The 21,593-nt window shown below is 36.1% G+C and overlaps 2 protein-coding genes and 1 pseudogene across 2 annotated transcripts; 1 reads left to right on the top strand and 2 right to left on the bottom strand.

The window, feature by feature from the left end:
- Positions 1 to 9,950: 9,950 nt before the first annotated feature.
- LOC141684569 (trihelix transcription factor GT-3b-like) lies at positions 9,951 to 12,536 on the top strand. Its single transcript, XM_074489607.1, has 2 exons — positions 9,951 to 10,383; positions 11,602 to 12,536. The coding sequence occupies exons 1-2, from the start codon at positions 10,045 to 10,047 to the stop codon at positions 12,208 to 12,210; spliced, it is 948 nt and encodes a 315-aa protein (XP_074345708.1). The 5' UTR covers positions 9,951 to 10,044; the 3' UTR covers positions 12,211 to 12,536.
- A 249-nt stretch (positions 12,537 to 12,785) lies between these two features.
- Positions 12,786 to 17,117, bottom strand: LOC141683999 (cold-responsive protein kinase 1-like). The gene is made up of 10 exons (XM_074488833.1): positions 16,969 to 17,117; positions 16,811 to 16,861; positions 15,975 to 16,362; positions 14,970 to 15,385; positions 14,663 to 14,785; positions 14,419 to 14,546; positions 14,120 to 14,330; positions 13,822 to 14,053; positions 13,590 to 13,740; positions 12,786 to 13,477 (listed from the first exon to the last, which is right to left on the bottom strand). The coding sequence occupies exons 3-10, from the start codon at positions 16,358 to 16,360 to the stop codon at positions 13,247 to 13,249; spliced, it is 1,878 nt and encodes a 625-aa protein (XP_074344934.1). The 5' UTR covers positions 16,361 to 16,362; positions 16,811 to 16,861; positions 16,969 to 17,117; the 3' UTR covers positions 12,786 to 13,246.
- Positions 17,118 to 17,586: 469 nt separating this feature from the next.
- On the bottom strand, positions 17,587 to 21,302 carry LOC141684000 (cysteine-rich receptor-like protein kinase 2; annotated as a pseudogene).
- Between the last annotated feature and the right edge of the window lie 291 nt (positions 21,303 to 21,593).

Here is a 21,593-nt window from a genome sequence, read left to right as displayed (position 1 = left end):
AAAATGTGATTTTTTTTGAACAAATTTGATTTTTGCTTGTTCAAAAATTGGCACCACGGGACATAGACCAAGGATCATAAGTACACCTCGATAAATGAATAACCTCATATAACGAATAATTTTTTGTAGTCCCGACTTACGAAAATGGGCTTAATAAATATCGTAGCTAAGAGCTTTAACGAATAATTATTTTAAAAGTCTTATACGAACAATGTAAATATAAATGAATAATCACTATATTTTAAATAATATATTCATATTTTAATACATTTGATATGGTTAATAATTTTACACACATTAATAAGTCATATGTTCTCGAAAATACTTCTAAAATTGATTGTTTCTCTCCTCAATCAAAATAAATTTAATCCTTACGTTTATTAAATGCAAAAATTCTCGAATTTTATGATCATGTTGGAACAAGTGATTTTGTGTAATTTTGTAATATATGCAAAAGTTCTCGAATGTTAATCGAGTGAGGGTAAGTCATCAAAATACCCACCATTTGGGGGCTAGTGCCCAAAATACCCACCAGTGGGAAAACTGTCCAAAATGTTGGGAACCACGGACTTAGGGTGTTACTACGTTTTACGATAAAGATTACGAAAAGAGGATTACCTTGTTAATGGTTGATTCCACGCTCTTCTATTGTATTCCCAAATTCCCTTGAGCGAAGTGTGACCTCCGTCTTCTCAAGTTATCCTCTCTTCTTGCTCCTTGGTGGCTACAATATGTTTTCACACAATTGTCAAGCAAGAAGAGAATAAGAATATATATAGGCTACAATAGGGACCATGGATAATTAGGTTGGCCCTTCTAATTACATCTTGAGCCTAACCCAATGTAATTAAATATTAATTCAATCCACTAAAAAATTAATATTTGCACTACCTTTCCTAATACCGTAATTTAATTAATTCGGTTCCAATATTATTTGCTTATTAAATTCCCCATGTTTAAAATATCATATGTCCATTAATTAAATAAATTACTGATAATTTATTTAATTAATATCTTTTATCCTTGATCATCCACTCAACCTTTATTTAATTATGCCAAAATAAATTCCACCTGCAGGGTTTCACATAATTAAATCTTTTTGAGCTTTCAAGGGGACATCATTAACCCGAATATTATCAGGACATGGATTCCTTCAATAAATAATATCCACCATGTATATAATTCCATCACCCAAAATATAATGATATAATTCAAAAGAATTATTTCATATATAAATCAAAGCATGTAAATAATATACACGTGTCAATTACTATTTCCGGATTAAGAACCTAAGCATTAATAATAACATAGAATCTTAGTTCTCCCTCTTAATCAGTATTAAGGGAACAATTCTAAATTTGATCTTGTTCAATATACACAAAGTATACTAGCATTATTTATTAGGCAATATAAACTAATCTAAATAATACTACAGCCATACCAGTGGATTGTCCAACACCACCTGTGCTGTGAACCTTATTATATTATATAACCGTATTTAACAATCTAATATTCTGTATCCCATTTGATACTAGATTGTTCACAATATATAATATTAGACAACATGTAAACATTCAAATGATTCTCAAATAAACTGGCCAGAAATAAATGTACATACTTCAAATAAATATTTTCAGTATACACTAACAATCTCCCACTTATACTCAAAATATTATATGTGTACATCAGTGTTTATTTAATCCACTATTACATAAAAATCTATGTGTCCATCCATCTAACTCCTATCGCTTTCACATACTTGTCAAAAACCTTGGCTGGCAAGCTCTTTGTGAAAGGATCTGCCCGGTTGTCTTCTGATGATATATGAGCCACAACTATATCCCCTCGCTTTACGATTCCTCATATGAGATGATACTTACGTTCAATATGTTTAGCTGCTTTGTGGTCTCGCGGTTCCTTTGAATTTGTCACAGCACCAGTGTTATCACAATACACCGTCAAGCTCCTAGGCAAATTAGGTACCACATCTAAGTCCAAAAGGAAGTTCCTGAACCATACAGCCTCCTTGGCAGCCTCAGAGGCCGCCACGTACTCGGCCTCCATGGTGGAGTCTGCAATGCATTTCTGCTTTACACTCCTCCATATTACGGCTCCACCTCCCAAAGTAAAAACATATCCCGAGGTTGATTTCCTCTTATCCCTATCTGATTGGAAATCTGAATCAGTATATCCCAAAAGGAAATAGATCCGAGGCCTTGTAAATTAACATATACTCCTTAGTCCTTCTCAGGTACTTGAGTATAGTTTTTACTGCACTCCAATGTTCCTCACCTGGGTTCGACTGATATCTACTAACCATGCCTACAACAAAGCAGATGTCAGGCCTCGTACATAACATAGCATACATTAAGCTTCCACATGCTGAAGCATAAGGAACTGCTTTCATGCTCTCTATATCCTTAGGTGTCGAAGGACACTGCTTCTTAGATAGAGCAACTCCATGCTTAAAAGGTAAAAAACCTTTCTTGGAGTTCTGCATGTTAAAATGAGCTAATACTTCATCAATGTAGGGCTCTTGATATAAAGCCAACATCCTTTTCTTGCGATCCCTTCTAACTTTGATCCCAAGGATGTATGCCGCTTCACCTAAGTCCTTCATGTCAAATTGTTTGAACAACCATGCCTTTACTGATGACAACATCTCAACATTGTTTCCAATGAGTAAAATATCATCTACATATAGTACTAGAAAAACCAATGCATTACCTTCACTTCTCTTATACACGCACGATTCGCTTGGACTTTGATCAAATCCATATGACTGGACTGCCTGATCAAAACGAATATTCCAGTCTCTAGAAGCTTGTTTAAGTCCATAAATAGACCTCTTAAGCTTACATACCAGATGCTCTTGGCCTTCCTTAATGAATCATTTTGGTTGCTGCATATAGATGGTTTCTTCAAGACTTCCATTAAGAAAAGCTGTCTTGACATCCATTTGCCAAATCTCATAATCGAGATGAGCTGCTATAGATAAAAGAATACGGATTGACTTAAGCATGACTACCGGTGAAAAGGTTTCCTCATAATCGATACCTTCTTTATGAGTATACCATTTCGCAACAAGTCTTGCTTTCCAGGTTTCACCTTTTTATCTAATCCCCTCTTTTTCTTGTAGATCCACTTACATCCAATAGGTTTTATACCTTTGGGTGGTTCCACGAGCTCCCAGACCTGATTAGAATACATTGATTCTATCTCAGATTCCATCGTCTTTTGCCAAAGATCTGCATCTTTGTCTTGTACTGCCTCTTCGTATGTACGGGGATCATCATCATGTTCACCAGGGACCAAGTCTGAAGACTCTCCCAAAAACATGAATCTATCAGGCTGTTGAACAACCCTCCCACTACGACGAGGCACTGGTGCGGTATTAGTGATAGGTTATACATTATGTTGTGGTTGTTCTACTTGTACTACAGCTTCATGGGTATTATTTGTCCCTCCCACTAGTTCCTCTAAAACGACACTACTCATGGGTTTGTGATTCATTTTATAGTCCTCCTCCAAGAATCTTGCATTGGTGCTAACAATGACATCCCGATTCTTCGGACTATAAAATAAATATCCTTTCGTTCCCATGGGGTAGCCTACAAACAACTTTACTTTTGTACAAAATTCTAACTTAGTCGCGTTCTTATTCAGCACATGTGCTGGACAACCCCATATTCGAATATGTCTTAGACTCGGTTTATCCCCGGTCCACAATTCTAAGGGGGTTTTAGGAACCGACTTAGAAGGTACTAAGTTCAGAAGATAAGCTGATGTCTCTAAGGCATGTCCCCAAAACGACTTGGGTAAATCCGAATAACTCATCATCGATCTAACACTCTCTAAAAGAGTCAGGTTCCTTCTCTCTGCTGGGGTGTGCCTAGTGCAGTTAACTGGGATTCTATCCCATTTTATGATAAATATTCCCTAAATTCTCCAAGCAAGTATCGCCACCACGATCTGATCGTAGTGACTTGATACTTTTATTAAGTCGCTTCTCCGTTTTAGCTTTGTACTCTTTGAACTTATCAAAGCACTCAGACTTACGGCGCAACAAATAAACGTACCCATATCTAGAATAATCATCAATGAAAGTGACAAAATATTCATAACCACCTCTTGCTTGGATATTCATGGGTCCACATAAATCAGAGTAAACCAATTCTAACACTTGTTTGGCTCTATTCCCCTTTGCCTTGAAAGGCCTATTAGTCATTTTACCTTCCAAGCAGGATTCACAAACTGGAAATGGCTCCACTGCCAATGAGCTTAAAGGCCCGTCTACTACCAGTCTTTGAATCCTCCTCAAGTTAATATGACCTAATCTCAAGTGCCAAAGATATGTTTGGTTCAAACTAGAAGGTTCCTTTCTTTTAGTAGAGTTAGAAGATGTGTTGTTCAATTCCCTAAATTGCAGTTGCAGTGCAGGTTGACTAGGATTAATTATATACAAATTGTCTTGCAATGTACCAGAACATATAATTCGTTTATTCATCATAATAGAAACATTACGATCCAAACAAACATTATAACCATCCAAAGCAAGTTTAGAAACCGAAATTAAATTCCTTCTAAAAGAAGGTACATAAAGACAATTGTTCAAAACCAAAATCCTATCAGAACCAAAAGATAAATGAATAACTCCTACTGCAACTACTGCTACTTTCGTAGCATCTCCCATGAACACGTATATCTCACCATCTCTAAGCATTCTGGATAGTTGGAACCCCTGCATGGAATTACAAACATGATCAGTGGCTCCTGTATCTACACACCAAGTGCTCGTAGATATAGCCGCTATAAATATTTCAGTAACTAGAGAAAGAGACATACCAGTATTGTTTGTCTTCTTAGGAAGAGGACAATCCTGTTTCCAGTGACCTGACTGTTTGCATCTGAAGCACTTTCCCTTAGGCTTTTTCACACCACCCTGAACTCCCACTGCCTTCACAGATTTCTGAGCCTTTTTCTTCTTCTTAATACCTTTCGGCTTAGAGGAAGAACCTTTCTCAGCCACATTCACTTGAACACTCTGCCGAAATAATCCTTCAGCTGCCTGAAGTTCTGTCAGCAGTTCCGCGAGACTATACTGCCTCTTGTTCATGTTGTAATTCAAGCGGAACTGCTCAAAACTCTTGGACAAGCTCATAAGGATAATGTCAATCTGGGTTTCCCCGTCAAGTTCAGCACCAAGGATCTCTATCTCATTCAGATGTGACATCATCTTGAGAACATGATCCCTTACAGGTGTGCCTTCAGCCATCTGAGTGTTCATTAAAGCCTTCATGGCTACTTGCCTAGCAGCCCTATTATGATCTCCAAAAAGTTCCTTGAGATTAAAGAGCATATCTGAAGCAGTGGCCATAGACTGATGCTGATGCTGCAAAACACCCGACATTGCTGCCAGAATGTAACATCGCGACATCTCATCAGCCTTAATCCACCGTTTATAATACTCTTTCTCATCTGCAGGAGCATCAACAGCAGGCTGTTCAGGCTTGGGTTCATAAGTGCAAAACTTGTACTCCTCAGCAGTCAACACAATGTCCAAATTTTGTTTCCATTCAATATAGTTAGGTCCGGTAAGTTTGTTATCCTTAAGTATGGTGAATAGTGGATTAAAGCCCATTTTATCCTGAGAATCATGCATAAAAACATCACATAAATAAGGGTGCATTAATTATTAAGATCTATTGATTCCTCTAACAATTATTAAAATTTAATGCACTAACATCTAAACACCATAAGCTTCTGGTACGCCACGATGTGTGACATGTATACCACCTAATTTTGTTAAGTGTTACTTCGGTCCTATTACTAAATAATATGCCACGTTGGGGTGGACTATATTATTTTTCATAGCTAAGTGTATACCATCATCAAATCTTAAATTATTTGAAATCTATGGAACTTGGTACGCCACGATGGGTGACGTGTATACCTTCCAATATTCGTAATTATGCATTGAATAGAATACTTCAATTCAATATTCATCAATGGTTTAATTTCCAGGTAGTGGATGAGTCACATCAGTCTCGCTTAAAACCCACAGCCTTACAAGTTCGATGAACCCGTTTTTGACAAAATCGCCCCAAATCAGAAATAAAGAAAATCCGTATTTATTCCTTTCAAAATTTATTAATTTAAGAAGTTTGTTCTAGTAATTTCTATAACATTCTAGACACCATAAATTACATGCCACGATGGGTGACGTATATATAATTTATATTCGTCTTTATGTTAAATTACCTACAACCAATAATGGAGACCATGGGATTTAATTTCATATTAATTCCCTCTCCCACTTAGAATTTTTTTTTATTAAAATTGAGGAATTTTAAAATTAAATGGGGCCCTATGTTGTTATAATTATGTCTAATCATGCATTCAAAATACACACATAATTTTAGCAACATATAACATTTAATTAAAGCAATAAATAAAATTTATGTCCATGTCGTCCTAATTAAGTTAAACATGCAATTTTAAAGGAATTACACACATAATCAATAAATTAAAGCAATAATTAAAAATTTAACGAAAAAAATTAAAATAAATTTTCCACTATTATGGCCCTTGAAAAAAAATCCAGCTCTAAAAAAAAATCTGCCCCAAGTGCGCCCCGACGCCCCCAGCAGCCCCAGCAGCCCCAGCGGCCCCAGCAGCGCGCCTGTTGCTTTTCTGTGAGTTTTGTTTTGATTTTGTTCGATCTAAACATCAACAGCAGCCCCTTGTAATCGCACAGCGGAACAAAAAACTATCGGAATTGATTTCCGATCGCACATAACTATTACAAAATATCCTGAACAATTACAAAAAAATAGATCTAATACAAAACTAATTTTGTAAAATCTATTCTAACACGATCAACCCTCGTGTAAATTACAACCACGATTAAACCACGTGAAAACCAAAACAAAAATTAACCACGATTAAACCACGTGGGATCCAAACACATAATTAAAATATACATGGCCATAATAGTGGATTAACAACCTGCATCAAAAACAATACAAGCAAAACACTATATACACGCATATATAATTACGACATGGACATTATATCATAAAACGTAGAACCCAATATCAGGCTCTTGATACCAATTGTTGGGAACCACGGACTTAGGGTGTTACTACGTTTTACGATAAAGATTACGAAAAGAGGATTACCTTGTTAATGGTTGATTCCACGCTCTTCTATTGTACTCCCAAATTCCCTTGAGCGAAGTGTGGCCTCCGTCTTCTCGAGTTATCCTCTCTTCTTGCTCCTTGGTGGCTACAATATGTTTTCACACAATTGCCAAGCAAAAAGAGAATAAGAATATATATAGGCTACAATAGGGACCATGGATAATTAGGTTGGGTCTTCTAATTACATCTTGAGCCTAGCCCAATGTAATTAAATATTAATTCAATCCACTAAAGAATTAATATTTGCACTACCTTTCCTAATACCGTAATTTAATTAATTCGGTTCCAATATTATTTGCTTATTAAATTCCCCATGTTTAAAATATCATATGTCCATTAATTAAATAAATTACTGATAATTTATTTAATTAATATCTTTTATCCTTGATCATCCACTCAACCTTTATTTAATTATGCCAGAATAAATTCCACCTGCAGGGTTTCACATAATTAAATCTTTTTGAGCTTTCAAGGGGACATCATTAACCCGAATATTATCAGGACATGGATTCCTTCAATAAATAATATCCACCATGTATATAATTCCATCACCCAAAATATAATGATATAATTCAAAAGAATTATTTCATATATAAATCAAAGCATGTAAATAATATACACGTGTCAATTACTATTTCCGGATTAAGAACCTAAGCATTAATAATAACATAGAATCTTAGTTCTCCTTCTTAATCAGTATTAAGGGAACAATTCTAAATTTGATCATGTTCAATATACACAAAGTATACTAGCATTATTTATTAGGCAATATAAACTAATCTAAATAATACTACAGTCATACCAGTGGATTGTCCAACACCACCTGTGCTGTGAACCTTATTATATTATATAACCGTATTTAACAATCTAATATTCTGTATCCCATTTAATACTAGATTGTTCATAATATATAATATTAGACAACATGTAAACATTCAAATGATTCTCAAATAAACTGGCCAGAAATAAATGTACATACTTCAAATAAATATTTTCAGTATACACTAACACAAAATATCGACGAAATACGCATTATCATCATGCGTATTCTGTTTTCTTTTAAATTTTACAAAGAATACGCATGTCTGACATGCGTATTCACTGCTACAGTAAACAGTGAATACGCATGTGAGACATGCGTATTCTTTGTAATTTTTTTAAAAAACAGAATACGCATATTTGAAATGCGCATTTCGCCGGTATTTTGGGCAGTTTTCCCGCCGGTGGGTATTTTGGGCAGTTAAAGTTAAAAAGTGGTGTATTTTGGACATTCTTTCATCGAGTGGTTCATGGATCGACTGGTTGAAAGATAAGCCGAAATAATATTGAGATATTAAATACATACTAATAATTCTAATAACATTTTAAAAAGGAGCAAATAAGAAAATAATTTTAAAATTTAACTATAAAAAAATAATTAAATATATTTTAACAAAATAATTCAATTCAAATTTTTTACCAAATATAATAAAAAACCTAATAATGCCAATATATTATGAAAAACTAGTAAATTATTATTTAAAACTAATTTTATTAGACAATTGAATGACACATATATTAGCAAACACATAAATATTTATAGAAAAAGTAATCGAGCTCGAGTTCGAGCCGAGTGAAGTTCGAGTTCGAGTTTATCGAGTCGATCTCGAGCCGAGCTCAAAAAAACTCGGCTCGACTCGAGTTTTTTATCGAGCCAGAAAATGTCTTCGAGCTCGAGTGCGATAACGAGTTCGAGTCGAGCTCAATTTATCGAGTCGAGTTCGAGCCGACTCCGTTCAAATTACACCTCTATTGGTCATCGATCTCATGTATGTGTGTCACAAAATCGTGATATATGCTTGCCAAAAATCTTATTATATTTATCTATACTAAGTTTAGTCGTTGGTTGTTGATCGTTTTATTATATTTAAAATATGACATTTAATATTATATTTAAAATAAGACATCTAAAATTACTCGCATATCAATTCTATTATATTTAAAACAGGACACTTATATTATGACACTTAATATTATATTTAAAACATGATACCTAAAATTAATCGTCTATCAATTCTATTATATTTAAAATAGGACAATTATATTATATCTCTATCTATATTATTATATTAAAGACAAAACATTAAAAGTTTGGTTGTCGGTCGTTGTTGACAGTTAGATTTATTCTTAAAAATTAGTATTATTTAAAACGTATAAGATTCGAATCCTGCCGGCAACATATTAAAATTATTAAAAAATAGTATTTTTAAGAAATATAATCAAAATTAGAACTTACAATATATATGATAAAAACAACCGTGCATCGAGTTATATACTAGCAAGATTGTAAAAGTATTTCATCTATTCTTTTGCTATACGGTACTTCCTCTGTCCCATTAAATCATTTACAACATTTTGGCACGCTTTCCAATGTTATTTAAAAGTATAACTCCATTATATTTTTCTAATTTTTTTATGTATAAAAGTTTTATGTTTAAATTTTTATTCAAAAAAAAACATTACAAACCTATATTTTACAAAAGTCTCGAAATGCGTGCAAATAGTAAACGTCTCACAATCAATTGGACGAGGGGAGTATGTTATAAAAATCACCTGATAAAATTTAAAATTATAAAATTATTTAAAATTTTATTTATATAATACTTATAAAATATAAAAATTTAAATTTTATGTACGAGTCCCTTCGAGTATGTTCACTTATCACTTAAACCCGAAAACCGAGGACGAAGAAAAACAAACACTCCTGCATCTTCTACATTTGACTCATGTGTTACATTGACTACAACTACAACTACTGTAATAAAAAAAACACACTCAACAAACTCAAAAACACACACAAAAAATGTACGGCGGTGGAGTAAGAGATCATCGCAGCCAAACCCTAATACCAAACCACACAATCATCCCGGTGCAACTCCACTGCAACCCCACGGCAGCGATGGGCGGCGTTGTGGCAGCAGACGATGATTTCCCGAGGAGAGACGAGAGAGTCTTGCAGTGGGGACAGCAAGAGACAAGAGACTTCATTGGGATCCGTGCAGAGTTGGAAACTGAGTTTAATGGTTCGAAAAGGAACAAGAGTTTATGGGAAGTTGTGTCGTGTAAGATGAAGGAAAGAGGGTTTGTTAGAAGTGGTGATCAGTGTAAATGCAAGTGGAAGAATCTTGTTATGAGATATAAGGTATAATGGTTTTAGTCCTGTCATTTCTTTTGTTATTGATGCTTTGAGTTTGATATAGTTTATGTTTCATGTTTCGTGATTCGAACTCGAGACCTCTCCCAACTTTGAAATCATGTTGTGTAGGGTTTAATATGATTCTCTAGTAGTAGTACGGGGGTGTTTGGTTGATGGTTAATGTGTCCGGTTAACGGGAATCGGAACCTTAAACCCAAGTTATAGGGTTTGGATTACCAATTTAGTGGTGGGGAATGAGAACTTCATTCCCTCTTGGTGGGTAAATCAAACCCACCATACCCTTGGGTTTCCATTTCATTTCCATTCCCATTAACCCTCATTCCCATAACCTTCATTCCCATTCCCGAATCCCATTTCATTGTGCATCCAAACGCCTCCTATATTTTAAAATTGATGCATTTCTTGTGTTTGTTCTTCGAATTCGAGAATTTCCCTACGTATCCTGGCAGTGGCATTTTTTTAGGGAGCTGATACATGCATGTACATTTCCAAGTCTAAACTATTGTGATATATGATAAGGTTAATTTGATCTAAATTCCAGTAAAAGGTGTGCACGTTTAAATCAAGGTTGTGCACATATAAGTTCCGTTTTTTATAAAGGATTTTTTACGAATTACAGGAAATTTCATTTTTATTTGTTTTAGTAGGTTGGTATGCTGCTTGTAATCTGGAATCAGGATCTTGGACCTATACCTAGATTAGACAATAATCAGGATCCCGGACCTATACTCTACACTAGACAATTTTTTGATTTCGGGTTGTGTTGTTTAATGAGTCGATTTAGTAGCTTTTTTTGATTAAATTTGGTAAAAGTGAATATACAGAGTGTTAGCTTACAACAAATGGGATTTTAATAAATGAGTCATTTCGGGTCATATCTGAGTTAATGAAGTTATATCGTGAAGTAAAAATTATTGTCTTCGAGTTTTATTAGCCTTTACATCTGGCGGGGCTTAGTACTCGGTTCTATAAAATTTAAAAGTTTATGGGGAAAAATGGTTAAAATGAAGTTGGTTTTTTCATGATAGTCAGATCGTAATTGAAGTGGTAGATTGTACATTAATTTGCTGAAGTTTCTAGCATTTTGATTGAAGAACTTGATTCCTCAAAGTTTGTATAGGTTGGAAAGGCTACTTATCAGTTTTCTTGGAATTATCCGTGGACATTCTTATTGAGATATAAAGCTAATTGATTAATTTGTAGGCCAATGAGACATCAGATATGGACAAATGTCCATTTTTTGAGGAACTTCATGCAGTTTTTGCAGAGAGAGCAGATAACATGCAGCGGTCGCACGTTGAGCCTGGGGCTGGTCCTGCTAGAAATAGGGGTAAGAGAAATAGTAGGGATCATTCATCAGAAGAATTATCAGTAGATGTAGATGAGGACGAAAGCGAAGAGGCTGGGAGAAAAAGCAACCCTAGGAAAAGGAGAGGTGGGAGGGAAAAACAGTTGTCAAGATCAGCACTGGAGAAGCTGTCGCCAAGACAGCCTAGTGCCATGAATGCAAGCAGCAATGCTAACAGCAGTCTGCCTAGTATTCAGGAGATGTTTCGCGAATTCATTCTACACCAACAAAGGATTGACATGGAGTGGAGGGAATTAATGGAGAAGCGTGCATATGAGAGACTATTATTTGAGCAAGAATGGCGGCAATCAATGGAGAAGCTTGAAAGGGAAAGGATAATGATTGAACAGACATGGAGGGAGAAAGAAGAACAGAGAAGGATGAGAGACGAGAACCGGGCTGAAAAGAGAGATGCCCTCTTGACTTCACTCCTTAACAAACTCCTCCATGAAGATCGTCATTGAGGTAAAGTGGCTACAAGGTCCACAGGTACTCTGCCCATTCACTCTGCAAAATTGTAACTTTGTGCCAGATATATAATGTTATACTGCAGAGTTACTCCTGTCTCCCGGGTTAGACGGATAAATTTTGGTTTTGTTGTATTTCACCTAGTTATTTCCCTTCACATATACCGTATGTAGACGATAGGTAGGTAGTTGCACCAGAGTATCTGCTACTTTAAGACTTTGGCGAAGCAAAAATGACTGGTAGACATATTATCACTCTTCTGTACATGTTGACTATATAAATTGAAAATATATGTTTAATTATTTGGTTGACATTCATTCTATATCCTTGGTGACTAGACCTGAACGCATATGTTTTCATTTGCTTATATATATGAAGGGAACTTTAGTGGTTGCAAAATTTTTTACTCAGCTCAGTAGCATGCTTAGAAACAAACATTGTCTCACTTTCGATCACCAGTTAGATACTTGCAACTTAATGTGTGTATACTGAGAGCACATTGGAAGATCTCTTTGTTTGGATCTTGTGATGAATTGTCTAGGAAAGAAAAGTGAATGAATTAGGTGAATAGTTGGGCTCAGAAAACAAAAGATAGATTAATTTGAGGGCACAAGCTTAGAATTTAGAAGTAGAGTGCGAACACATTTTTAAACCTTGCGGTTTGCGGTGGAAAGGAGTACTGTGGGTGAGAGTGAGACTGGAAAAGTTTGTACTACTTTATGAACATGTACTCGCAATTTCCATACCTTCTTCATAAATTTGAACTTAGAATCAGTCCAACTAGTCTCAAGATAGTTGTTGAATCCATCTACTCGTATCTTTCTCAAACATTAACATCGATAAATTGCATTTCCTTCAATGTTCCCTCTACAACCTTTTCTTCCACCTTTATTAGATACAGAGATATTATCATATCCTTATCCCGTTTTATAACATATTATTTCAAAAAAGCAAAAACAATTATACAGTAACATATAGTATTGATATTGGTAGCTGGAGCTGCATTGGATACTGCCATACTGGACATTGTCGTTAATATTGTATTTTAACTGAACCCTTGTGTAGCTGCTTCTGTTCTGGTGATGCATCATTCACCAGCATAACAACAACTTCAGACATTGTTGGCCTCAAAGAAACTGGGGACTGAGTGCACTTCAGAGCAATCTCTATCATCTTCTTGGCATTTTCGACATTATATTCACTCGAATCTAATGTCTCATCAATCAACTTCACGTGTGTGCCATTATCATACAAATTCCATGCCTGTTTTCATTACAACGTCATATGATTAATTTGTTGTTTCAGTTCTAAAATGATCATATAACTTTTTATAATCAAATGATAAGTTCTTGATATACTTAAAGGACACTCTTACATATTGAAGAAGAGATTGATTTAGGAGCTCATCCTGCATTTGGGTGCAGCTTTGGCCACTAATAATTTCAAGAACCACAATTCCGAAACCGTAGGTATCCACTTTCTCGGACAAGTGCCCATGGAATGCATACTCTGGTGCTGTGTAGCCCCTTGAGTATTAAGAAAAATAGATCAGGAATTCCTTCAGTTTTATAGGTAAGAGGATGATCTTAGTAGGAACAATGACTTACATAGTCCCTGCGAATCTAGTTGTAAGATGACTCTGATTTGTTGGTAAAAGTCTTGCCAACCCAAAATCAGCAATCTTGGGTTCAAAATCGTCATCAAGTAAGATATTGCTAGATTTCATATCGCGATGTATGATACATACATGAAATTGTTCATGTAGATAAGCAAGACCCCTAGCTATACCAAGGATTATATCAACACGTTGTTTCCAGCTGAGAGTACCTCGTCTTTTACCTGTAATATGAATGTACTTCGTATTAAACATGAAGCTATATAGTTAGATGTTTGAGGCTAACTCACCGTATAGGAATGCATCAAGGCTTCCCTTATCCATATATTCATAGACGAGAAGTTGAACCGGTCCTTTGCCACTGCATCCTAGCAGACGAATGATATTCCGATGATGAACATTACTTATAAGCCTGACTTCACCCTCAAAGTCTGACATTTCTTTGCTTGTCCTTACAGCAAGTTTCTTAACTGCAACTATGTTTCCGTCCTCTATAATGCCCTGCTTAGACGACATTATCAACTCAGCCCAGAAACTTAATCATACGTATTCCAGTGAGTAGCAGATGGTTGTAAAAAATGGAGATCACCTTGTATATATCTCCAAAACCACCTTCTCCTATTTTGTTTTCTTCACTAAAATTCTTTGTAGCTGACTTCAAATCATTGTATCTGTATACAGTTGGTCCCTGCAACTTAGTTACTCCTAGTATATCACCTAGAGACCAAAAACACACACAAAATCATGGTATATAAATAGGCGAACACGTGAATTATGAAGTATAACTCAGGACATTTGTATGCAAGCATCCATGAGAGTTAAGGCCTAATCACCTGTTTTAGCTGTTTTACGTTTCTGTACTAATTGATACCATAGAAGTAAGGCAACTGTGAGCAAGAGAAAGCTTACAACCCCAACTCCGCCTGCAATGATGGCTGTCTTCGTGCTTGAGCTACCTGGAAATGGAAATTAGAATTTTTACTCATCGGTCTTTCATATATCCAAACTGAAGTGCATTCTGGACTACATACGTTTTTTTCAAGGGAAAAAATGATTTCTAGATCATCGTTTTCTAGTGTTCATATATCATCCTTTTTCAAGGGAATGTAGTTATGGAATGTAGGTTGTAGGAGTTCAAACCTCGTATATAAGGCATGATATTTGTGATATCATTATCAGCAAAGAAAGAGCTCGCGTTGTATCGCAGGAAACAACCGCCAGCTGCAGAACTTCCTCCTGGCAGAGGAAGGCATGTTTGTATGTTAGTATATGCTCCCATTAAGCATTTTTCGCAGTCGCCTTGGCTTACGGTGCCAGTACATTGTGCCACAGCGTATACTGTTCCTGATGCTTTTTCTGACGGACCACCAGCAAACACTTGCCTTTTTGCTACTGCGAAGTAGCTCTTTATCTTTGGTGTGGCATCTGCAAGATCCTTTAACAACTTCACCGCAACTAATTTAAAAGCATCTTCTGCGGGTACACTCCCGTTACCGCTACATACCTCAGATGAAAGTCCAAACTCTATCTCTGTATAGAAGGTGCGGCCCTCGTACCTTGATTAAACATTAAAATTTAGAATTTGCACTAAAAGAAGATAAAGTAGCCACTAGAACTACGGCCAATTTTGCATTGTTGTGGGCAACTTGCTAAGAGAACAATCGATGTGAGAAAAAAACAGAGGAAAAATCATTGAGTTGATCTCCCCAATTGGCTAAGCATGCAGTATCTTCATGTCAAAAGGAGGATTAAACATTACACGTGTAACACCCTAGTTCCACAGGAGATTTGGGACTCGGGTTCAGTTTTCGGTTTATAAGAAAATCCCACAATGGCTAGAGGAATGATCTGGGCTTATGAGCTATCCTTTCAGAGGAGGACGTCAGGAGTTTAAGTTTATGTGGGGGAGTTCGTAACACCCCAGTCACATAACGAGGAGATCTTGGGACTTAACTTCAGTTTATAAGACAGTGTATTACTACTAAGCGCAACATGATCTTTTGGGGGATTGTGGATTACTCAAGTTGCATTTAGGTAGGTATACTTCGGCTTATTTCGGACTCGGAATGAGGACTTGACACCACCTTAGGAATAACCACGTAGTTGACCGTCTAAATGTAGGTATAAAATAATCAGTTTGCTTACCTTAGGAAGCATCCATCATATATGACACGAGCGCCATTGGCCAAATTGCAGATTTTGCGAATGTCAACTGTGGCTATATCAAAGCAAGCGATGCAGTCTGCAGTGGATAGATAGTTTCTGCACTGAAACAAACTGAACACAGCATTGGAAGTGCTGGCCAGCTGTGCAGTGGCGAAGTGTTTTTTATCTACAGATAACTGTCGTCTAATGTCAGCGAAAGTAACATTTAGATTGCCGAAGAATTCATTAGGGTTCCCAGAATTAGATTGGCTGCACTCTCGGCCAGATTTACTTATCTTATTAGCTTGCGGATCTGACATACCCGATTCTATCATCAATGCCACTGCTAGTACCACCACCATGATCTTATTCCACCACTGCTTCATTTCTACAGTAAAATTTTGAAGATGACATGAAATTGTTAACAAAAATTACTGCTAGTTTACATATCAAACTCTACACGGTCATGTTCCACCATCATCTTTTTTAGCCTACAATCTCTATAAACCATTGTCGATAACCATGATCGGTATTAAAATTACTAATTTGTAGTATATTGTAGGCAAGACCAGTTTGAATGTTACCTTACACACACATATACTTGAGACCGACTATGAGGATCAAGCAAAAATGTAAAACTAAGCTGGATATAAAGGTTATCATTAAATTAGGACAAATTTGTTATAATTTTACTCTGTGTAACTAATAAATTCTTTACGAGGTCTTTTGGATGGTTGATGAAAATGATAGCAGAAACAAGTACGAAAAATATGCTAACAAATACGAATACGTATGACCAGTGAACACTTGCAGGACATATAAACAAGAAAACTCACCCTTTTCTAGCAAGGTTAAGCACCAGAATGAGTTTAAGAGTCTTTTGTACCCTGAAAGCACCAGAAAATCACATTAGCGTGATATTATTTTGGGACGAAGGAAGTATTATATAATTCAATCAACTCGAAAATGCAAAGCATTTGTATTAGTAACTTACCATCATTGTTCTGGTTTTGGCTGATGAAGCAGAGTTAAAGTGACTTTTTTGTTTGTGTCTGAGTATAGTTGGGGACTAAGAGGTGTTTTAAATATAAGAAGAATGAGATGTGTATAAAATGAGTGAGGGCTGGACTTTTGTAGCAGTGACTTGTGGAATTTTTTCTTCTATATAATTTTATTACAGGTAAATTGACTTGTGGAAAATTTATAACATCAATGCCCTATGACCTATTCAAACTTGCATTCTAACCTGTTATACAAGTCGAAAGGGATCTGCCAAATGTGTCGTTTTTAACAGCTAACTCCTAGAAGCAGCAATCTGGACTAACGTTGATGAAGGGGCAACTGATGGAACGGACAACTTTGAGTTTTATCGGAGCAATTGATGGAACAGTCCGAACAGACAACTTTGAGTTTTATCCGATATTAGGAACTAACAGAGCTGAATTATATTAGTCGAAAATTTTAGGAATTGCAGAAAATTTTAATCAGACCAGTAGCATGCTATATTGTATAGATTGTAATGTGTATAAAATAGTTTAAGTTGTTATATTAGGCGGGAAAGTTAGTTAGAACAGCTGTTGTATAAATTTCATTTCTTTCATTTCTGTAAACACACTTGTACAATTCTTGATTCAATGATAATTTTCTCTTTCAACAACTTTCTCTCTGTAAGATGCAGAGATGATCTTCATCTTCTCATGCTAGGAACAGAGATGATATTTTCTCATTCTTCTTATTTCTTCAGGGGGAGTCGAACTTGAGACCCCAGCAAACCTCGCTCTAGTACCATATTGAGTAACCAGCTCATCTAAAATTCATCTAAAATCTTAAGGTATTAGAGAGAGGCCCCAATATGATCATATATTATATTCTAACAAGTTCGTAGTATGCCAGAAGCACGATTACACTCTTTTTAGAGACGAACCAAGTCGGGAACATGTAACAACTAACACATATCAAAGACAAATTATGTTCGATCTAGTGAAAAAAGTAGTAGAGATCCGGGGATTATCTATATGTTTATTGGCCCGGATATTCAACAGGGAAGATCATTTTTAAGTTCCGAAATCAGACTGTAGATGCTTCCATTGAAATGGAAATAGTTGTTGAATTGCTTGGAGGCTTTTCTTTTAGATGCTTGGCTGAATAGTGAACATCGTCGTTAATATTATTTTTGAACTGAACCCTTGTGTAGCTGCTTCTGTTCCAGTGATGCATCATTCACAAGTATAACAACTTCAGACATTGTTGGCCTCGGTGACTGAGTGCACTTCAAAGCAATCTCTATAATCTTCTTAGCATTTTCGACATTATATTCACTTGAATCTAATGTCTCATCATCAGCTTCGCGTGTGTGTCATTCTCGTACGACTTCTATGCCTCTTTTTCGTTACGATGTCAGAAAAATAATTTTTTGTTTCAGTTCTAAGATGATCATCAAGTAAAATGTTGCTAGATTTCACTTCGTGATCTATGATGCATACATGAAATTGTTCATGTAAATAAGCAAGACCCCTAGCTATACCAAGGATTATGTCAACACGTTGTTTCCAGCTGAGAGTACAACGTATTTTACCTGCAATATGAATGTACTTCATATCAACATGAAACTATAAAGCTAGAACTTAGAAGTTTGAGGCTAACTCACCGTATAAGAATGTATCGAGGCTTCCATTCTCCATACATTCATAGACGAGAAGTGGAACCTGTCCTTTGCCACTGCATCCTAGCAGATGGATGGTATTTCGATGATGAACATTACTAATAAGCCTGACTTAAGGCTCGAAATCTGTCATTTCTTTGCTTGTCCTTACAGCAAGTTTCTTTACTGCAACTATGTTACCATCCTCTATAATGCCCTGTTTAGATGACATTATCAGTTCAGCCCATAAACTTGACCTTATGTATTCCAGTGAGTAGGAGATAATTGTAGAAATTGAGATTACCTTGTATATATCTCCAAAACCACCTTCTCCTATTTTGTTTTCTTCACTAAAGTTATTTGTAGCTGACTTCAAATCATTATATCTGTATAAAGTTGGTCCCTGCAACTTAGTTACCCCTAGTATATCACCTAGAGACCTAAAAGAGACAAAATCACAAAAAGATCAGATGAACAAGTCAGTTATGAAGTATAACAGAGGACGTTTATAAGCAAGTATCCATGAGGGTTAAGGCCTAATGCCCTAATCACCTCCTTTATGCTTTCGTAATAATTGATACCATGGAGGTAAGGCAAGTATGAGCAAGAGAAGGCTTATAAACCCAACTCCGCCTGCAATGATGGCTGTCTTCGTGCTTGAGCTACCTGGAAATTAAAATTTTACTCATGAGTCTTTCTTATATCTGAATTGAAGTGCATTCTGGACAGCTTACGGTCTTTCAAGGAAAATAATGATTTTCAGATCATAGTTTTCTAGTCTGCTAGAAATATTTCAAATTGAAAATTAGTGAATTACAGACAATAGTTTATGAGCAGTTAGCAGTACTCCTATAGTTCCCAAGAGCCATACTTTGATGAGAATTGAGTACAACAAAGAGCAAAGAGCTACATGGGAAATGAACATCAGACCTCAAGCATGCAAAAAGGTTGCAGGAGTTCTAACCTCCTACATAAGGCATGATATTTGTTATATCATTATCTGCAAAAAAAGAGCTCGAATTTTATCTCAGGAAACAACCGCCAGCTGCAGAACTTCCTCCTGGTTGAGGGAGGCATCCTTGCATATTAGTATATGCTCCCATCAAGCATTTTTTGCAATAGCTCTGGCTTACTGTGCCAAAGAGTATAGTGTTCCTGATGCTTTTGCTGACTGACCACCGTCAAACACTTGTCTTTTTGCCACTGCAAGTGCAAAGTAGCTCTTATCTTTGGCGTGGCATCTGCAAGATCCTTTAACAACTTCACCGCAACTAATTTAAAAGCATCTTCTGTAGGTACACTCTCGTTACCCCTACATACCTCAGACGAAAGTCCAAACTCTATCTCTGTATAGAAGGTCTGCAACTCGTAACTTGATTAAACATAAAAGTTTAAGTATGCACTTACTAAGAAATAGTAGTCATTAAATTAATGGCCAATTTGCATTGGTGTGGAAGAATCAGCTGGCTTACCTCAGGAAGCAACCATCATATATGACACGGGCCATTGGCCAAACTGCAGATTTTGCGAATCTCAACTTTGGCTATATCAAAGCAAGCGACGCAGTCTGCAGTGGATAGATAGTTTCTGCACTGAAACAGACTGTACACTGGATTGGCACTGCTGGCCTGCTCTGCAGTGGCGAAGTGTTTTTTTATCTATAGATATCTGTCTTCTGAGGTCAGCCAAAGTAGCATTCAGATTTCTAAAGAATTCACTAGGGTTCCCAGCATTGAACTGGCTGCACTCTCGTCCAGGTTGGCTTAACTTATTAGCTTGCGGATCTGACATACCCGATTCTATCACCAATGCCACTGCTAGTACCACCACAACGATCGTTCTCCAGCACTGCTTCATTTCTAACGTAAAATTATGAAAATTACATGAAACTTTAAACATAAATCTCCGCTAGTCTGCATATCAAACTCTACATAGGGTCTTAACTAATATATTCTTTACGAGGTCCTTTCGATGGTTGATGAAAATGAGAGCAGAAATAAGTACGAAGGATATGTGAATGAGGATTAACGACAATGATATGAAATTTATAAAGGGTAAATAGGAAATTAATTTTCCGGTCACTGAAATTCTTCGTCCAAAAGGCAAAAAACTAACATATATATTTTAAAATTTTAGATTTCAAGAGGAAGACACCATAGCTGATAACAGTGGTTTAGCCATGTTTGAAGATCAGGGGGGCTAAATTTATATGTTGAAACACTTTCCTAGCCATTCTTGATAAGGTCAGGAACTAATTGACTACTAGTAACTATGCTACTAGTTTTTGACAGAGTATTATCAAATACAGTACATAAAAAACAGGTGAACAAATGCAAGACATATAACAAGAAAACTTACTCTTTTCTAGCAAGGTTAAGCACCTGTCACCAGAATCAGTTTAAGAATCATTTGTACCCTGAAAGAATCAGAAAATCGCGTTAGCGTGATATTATTTTGGGATGGAGGAAGTAATATATAATTCGATCATCTCAGAAATGCAAAACATTTGTATTAGTAGCTTACCATTATTCTTCTGATTTTGGTTGATGAAGCAGAGTTGGCTGATGAAGCAGAGTTAAATGACTTTTGTTTGTGTGCTTCCATGGAGAGCAAAAAATAGAAGTGGTGTATTAAGCGCGGATGGGTGACGTCGCCCCTGCATTCACAAAAAATTTCGGTGTTAAACATATCCGTGAAAAATTATAGTGGACAGATGTTTGCAACAAATGAGTAAGATAGGCCTGGAGTTTGACAGTGACCTGTGGAATTTTGTTGTATTTTTGGTAAGTTGACTAGAAATTTTATAAAGTCAATGCTCCATGACCTATTCAATATTGCAGCAATAGCTAGATTGCGACATCAATGGAGGAGTTACTGATGGAACAGAAGACTTTGAGTTTCCTTGATATTAAGAAGTAATGGAGCTGAATTGAATTAATCAAACACATAATAAAATGATGGTGACTAACTCATAAATT

Source organism: Apium graveolens, chromosome 9, assembly GCF_009905375.1.
Source record: "Apium graveolens cultivar Ventura chromosome 9, ASM990537v1, whole genome shotgun sequence".
In the NCBI taxonomy this organism is placed as follows: domain Eukaryota; kingdom Viridiplantae; phylum Streptophyta; class Magnoliopsida; order Apiales; family Apiaceae; genus Apium; species Apium graveolens.
Note: the sequence above shows the minus strand (reverse complement) of the source record. Positions and strands in the feature narration are given on the sequence as shown.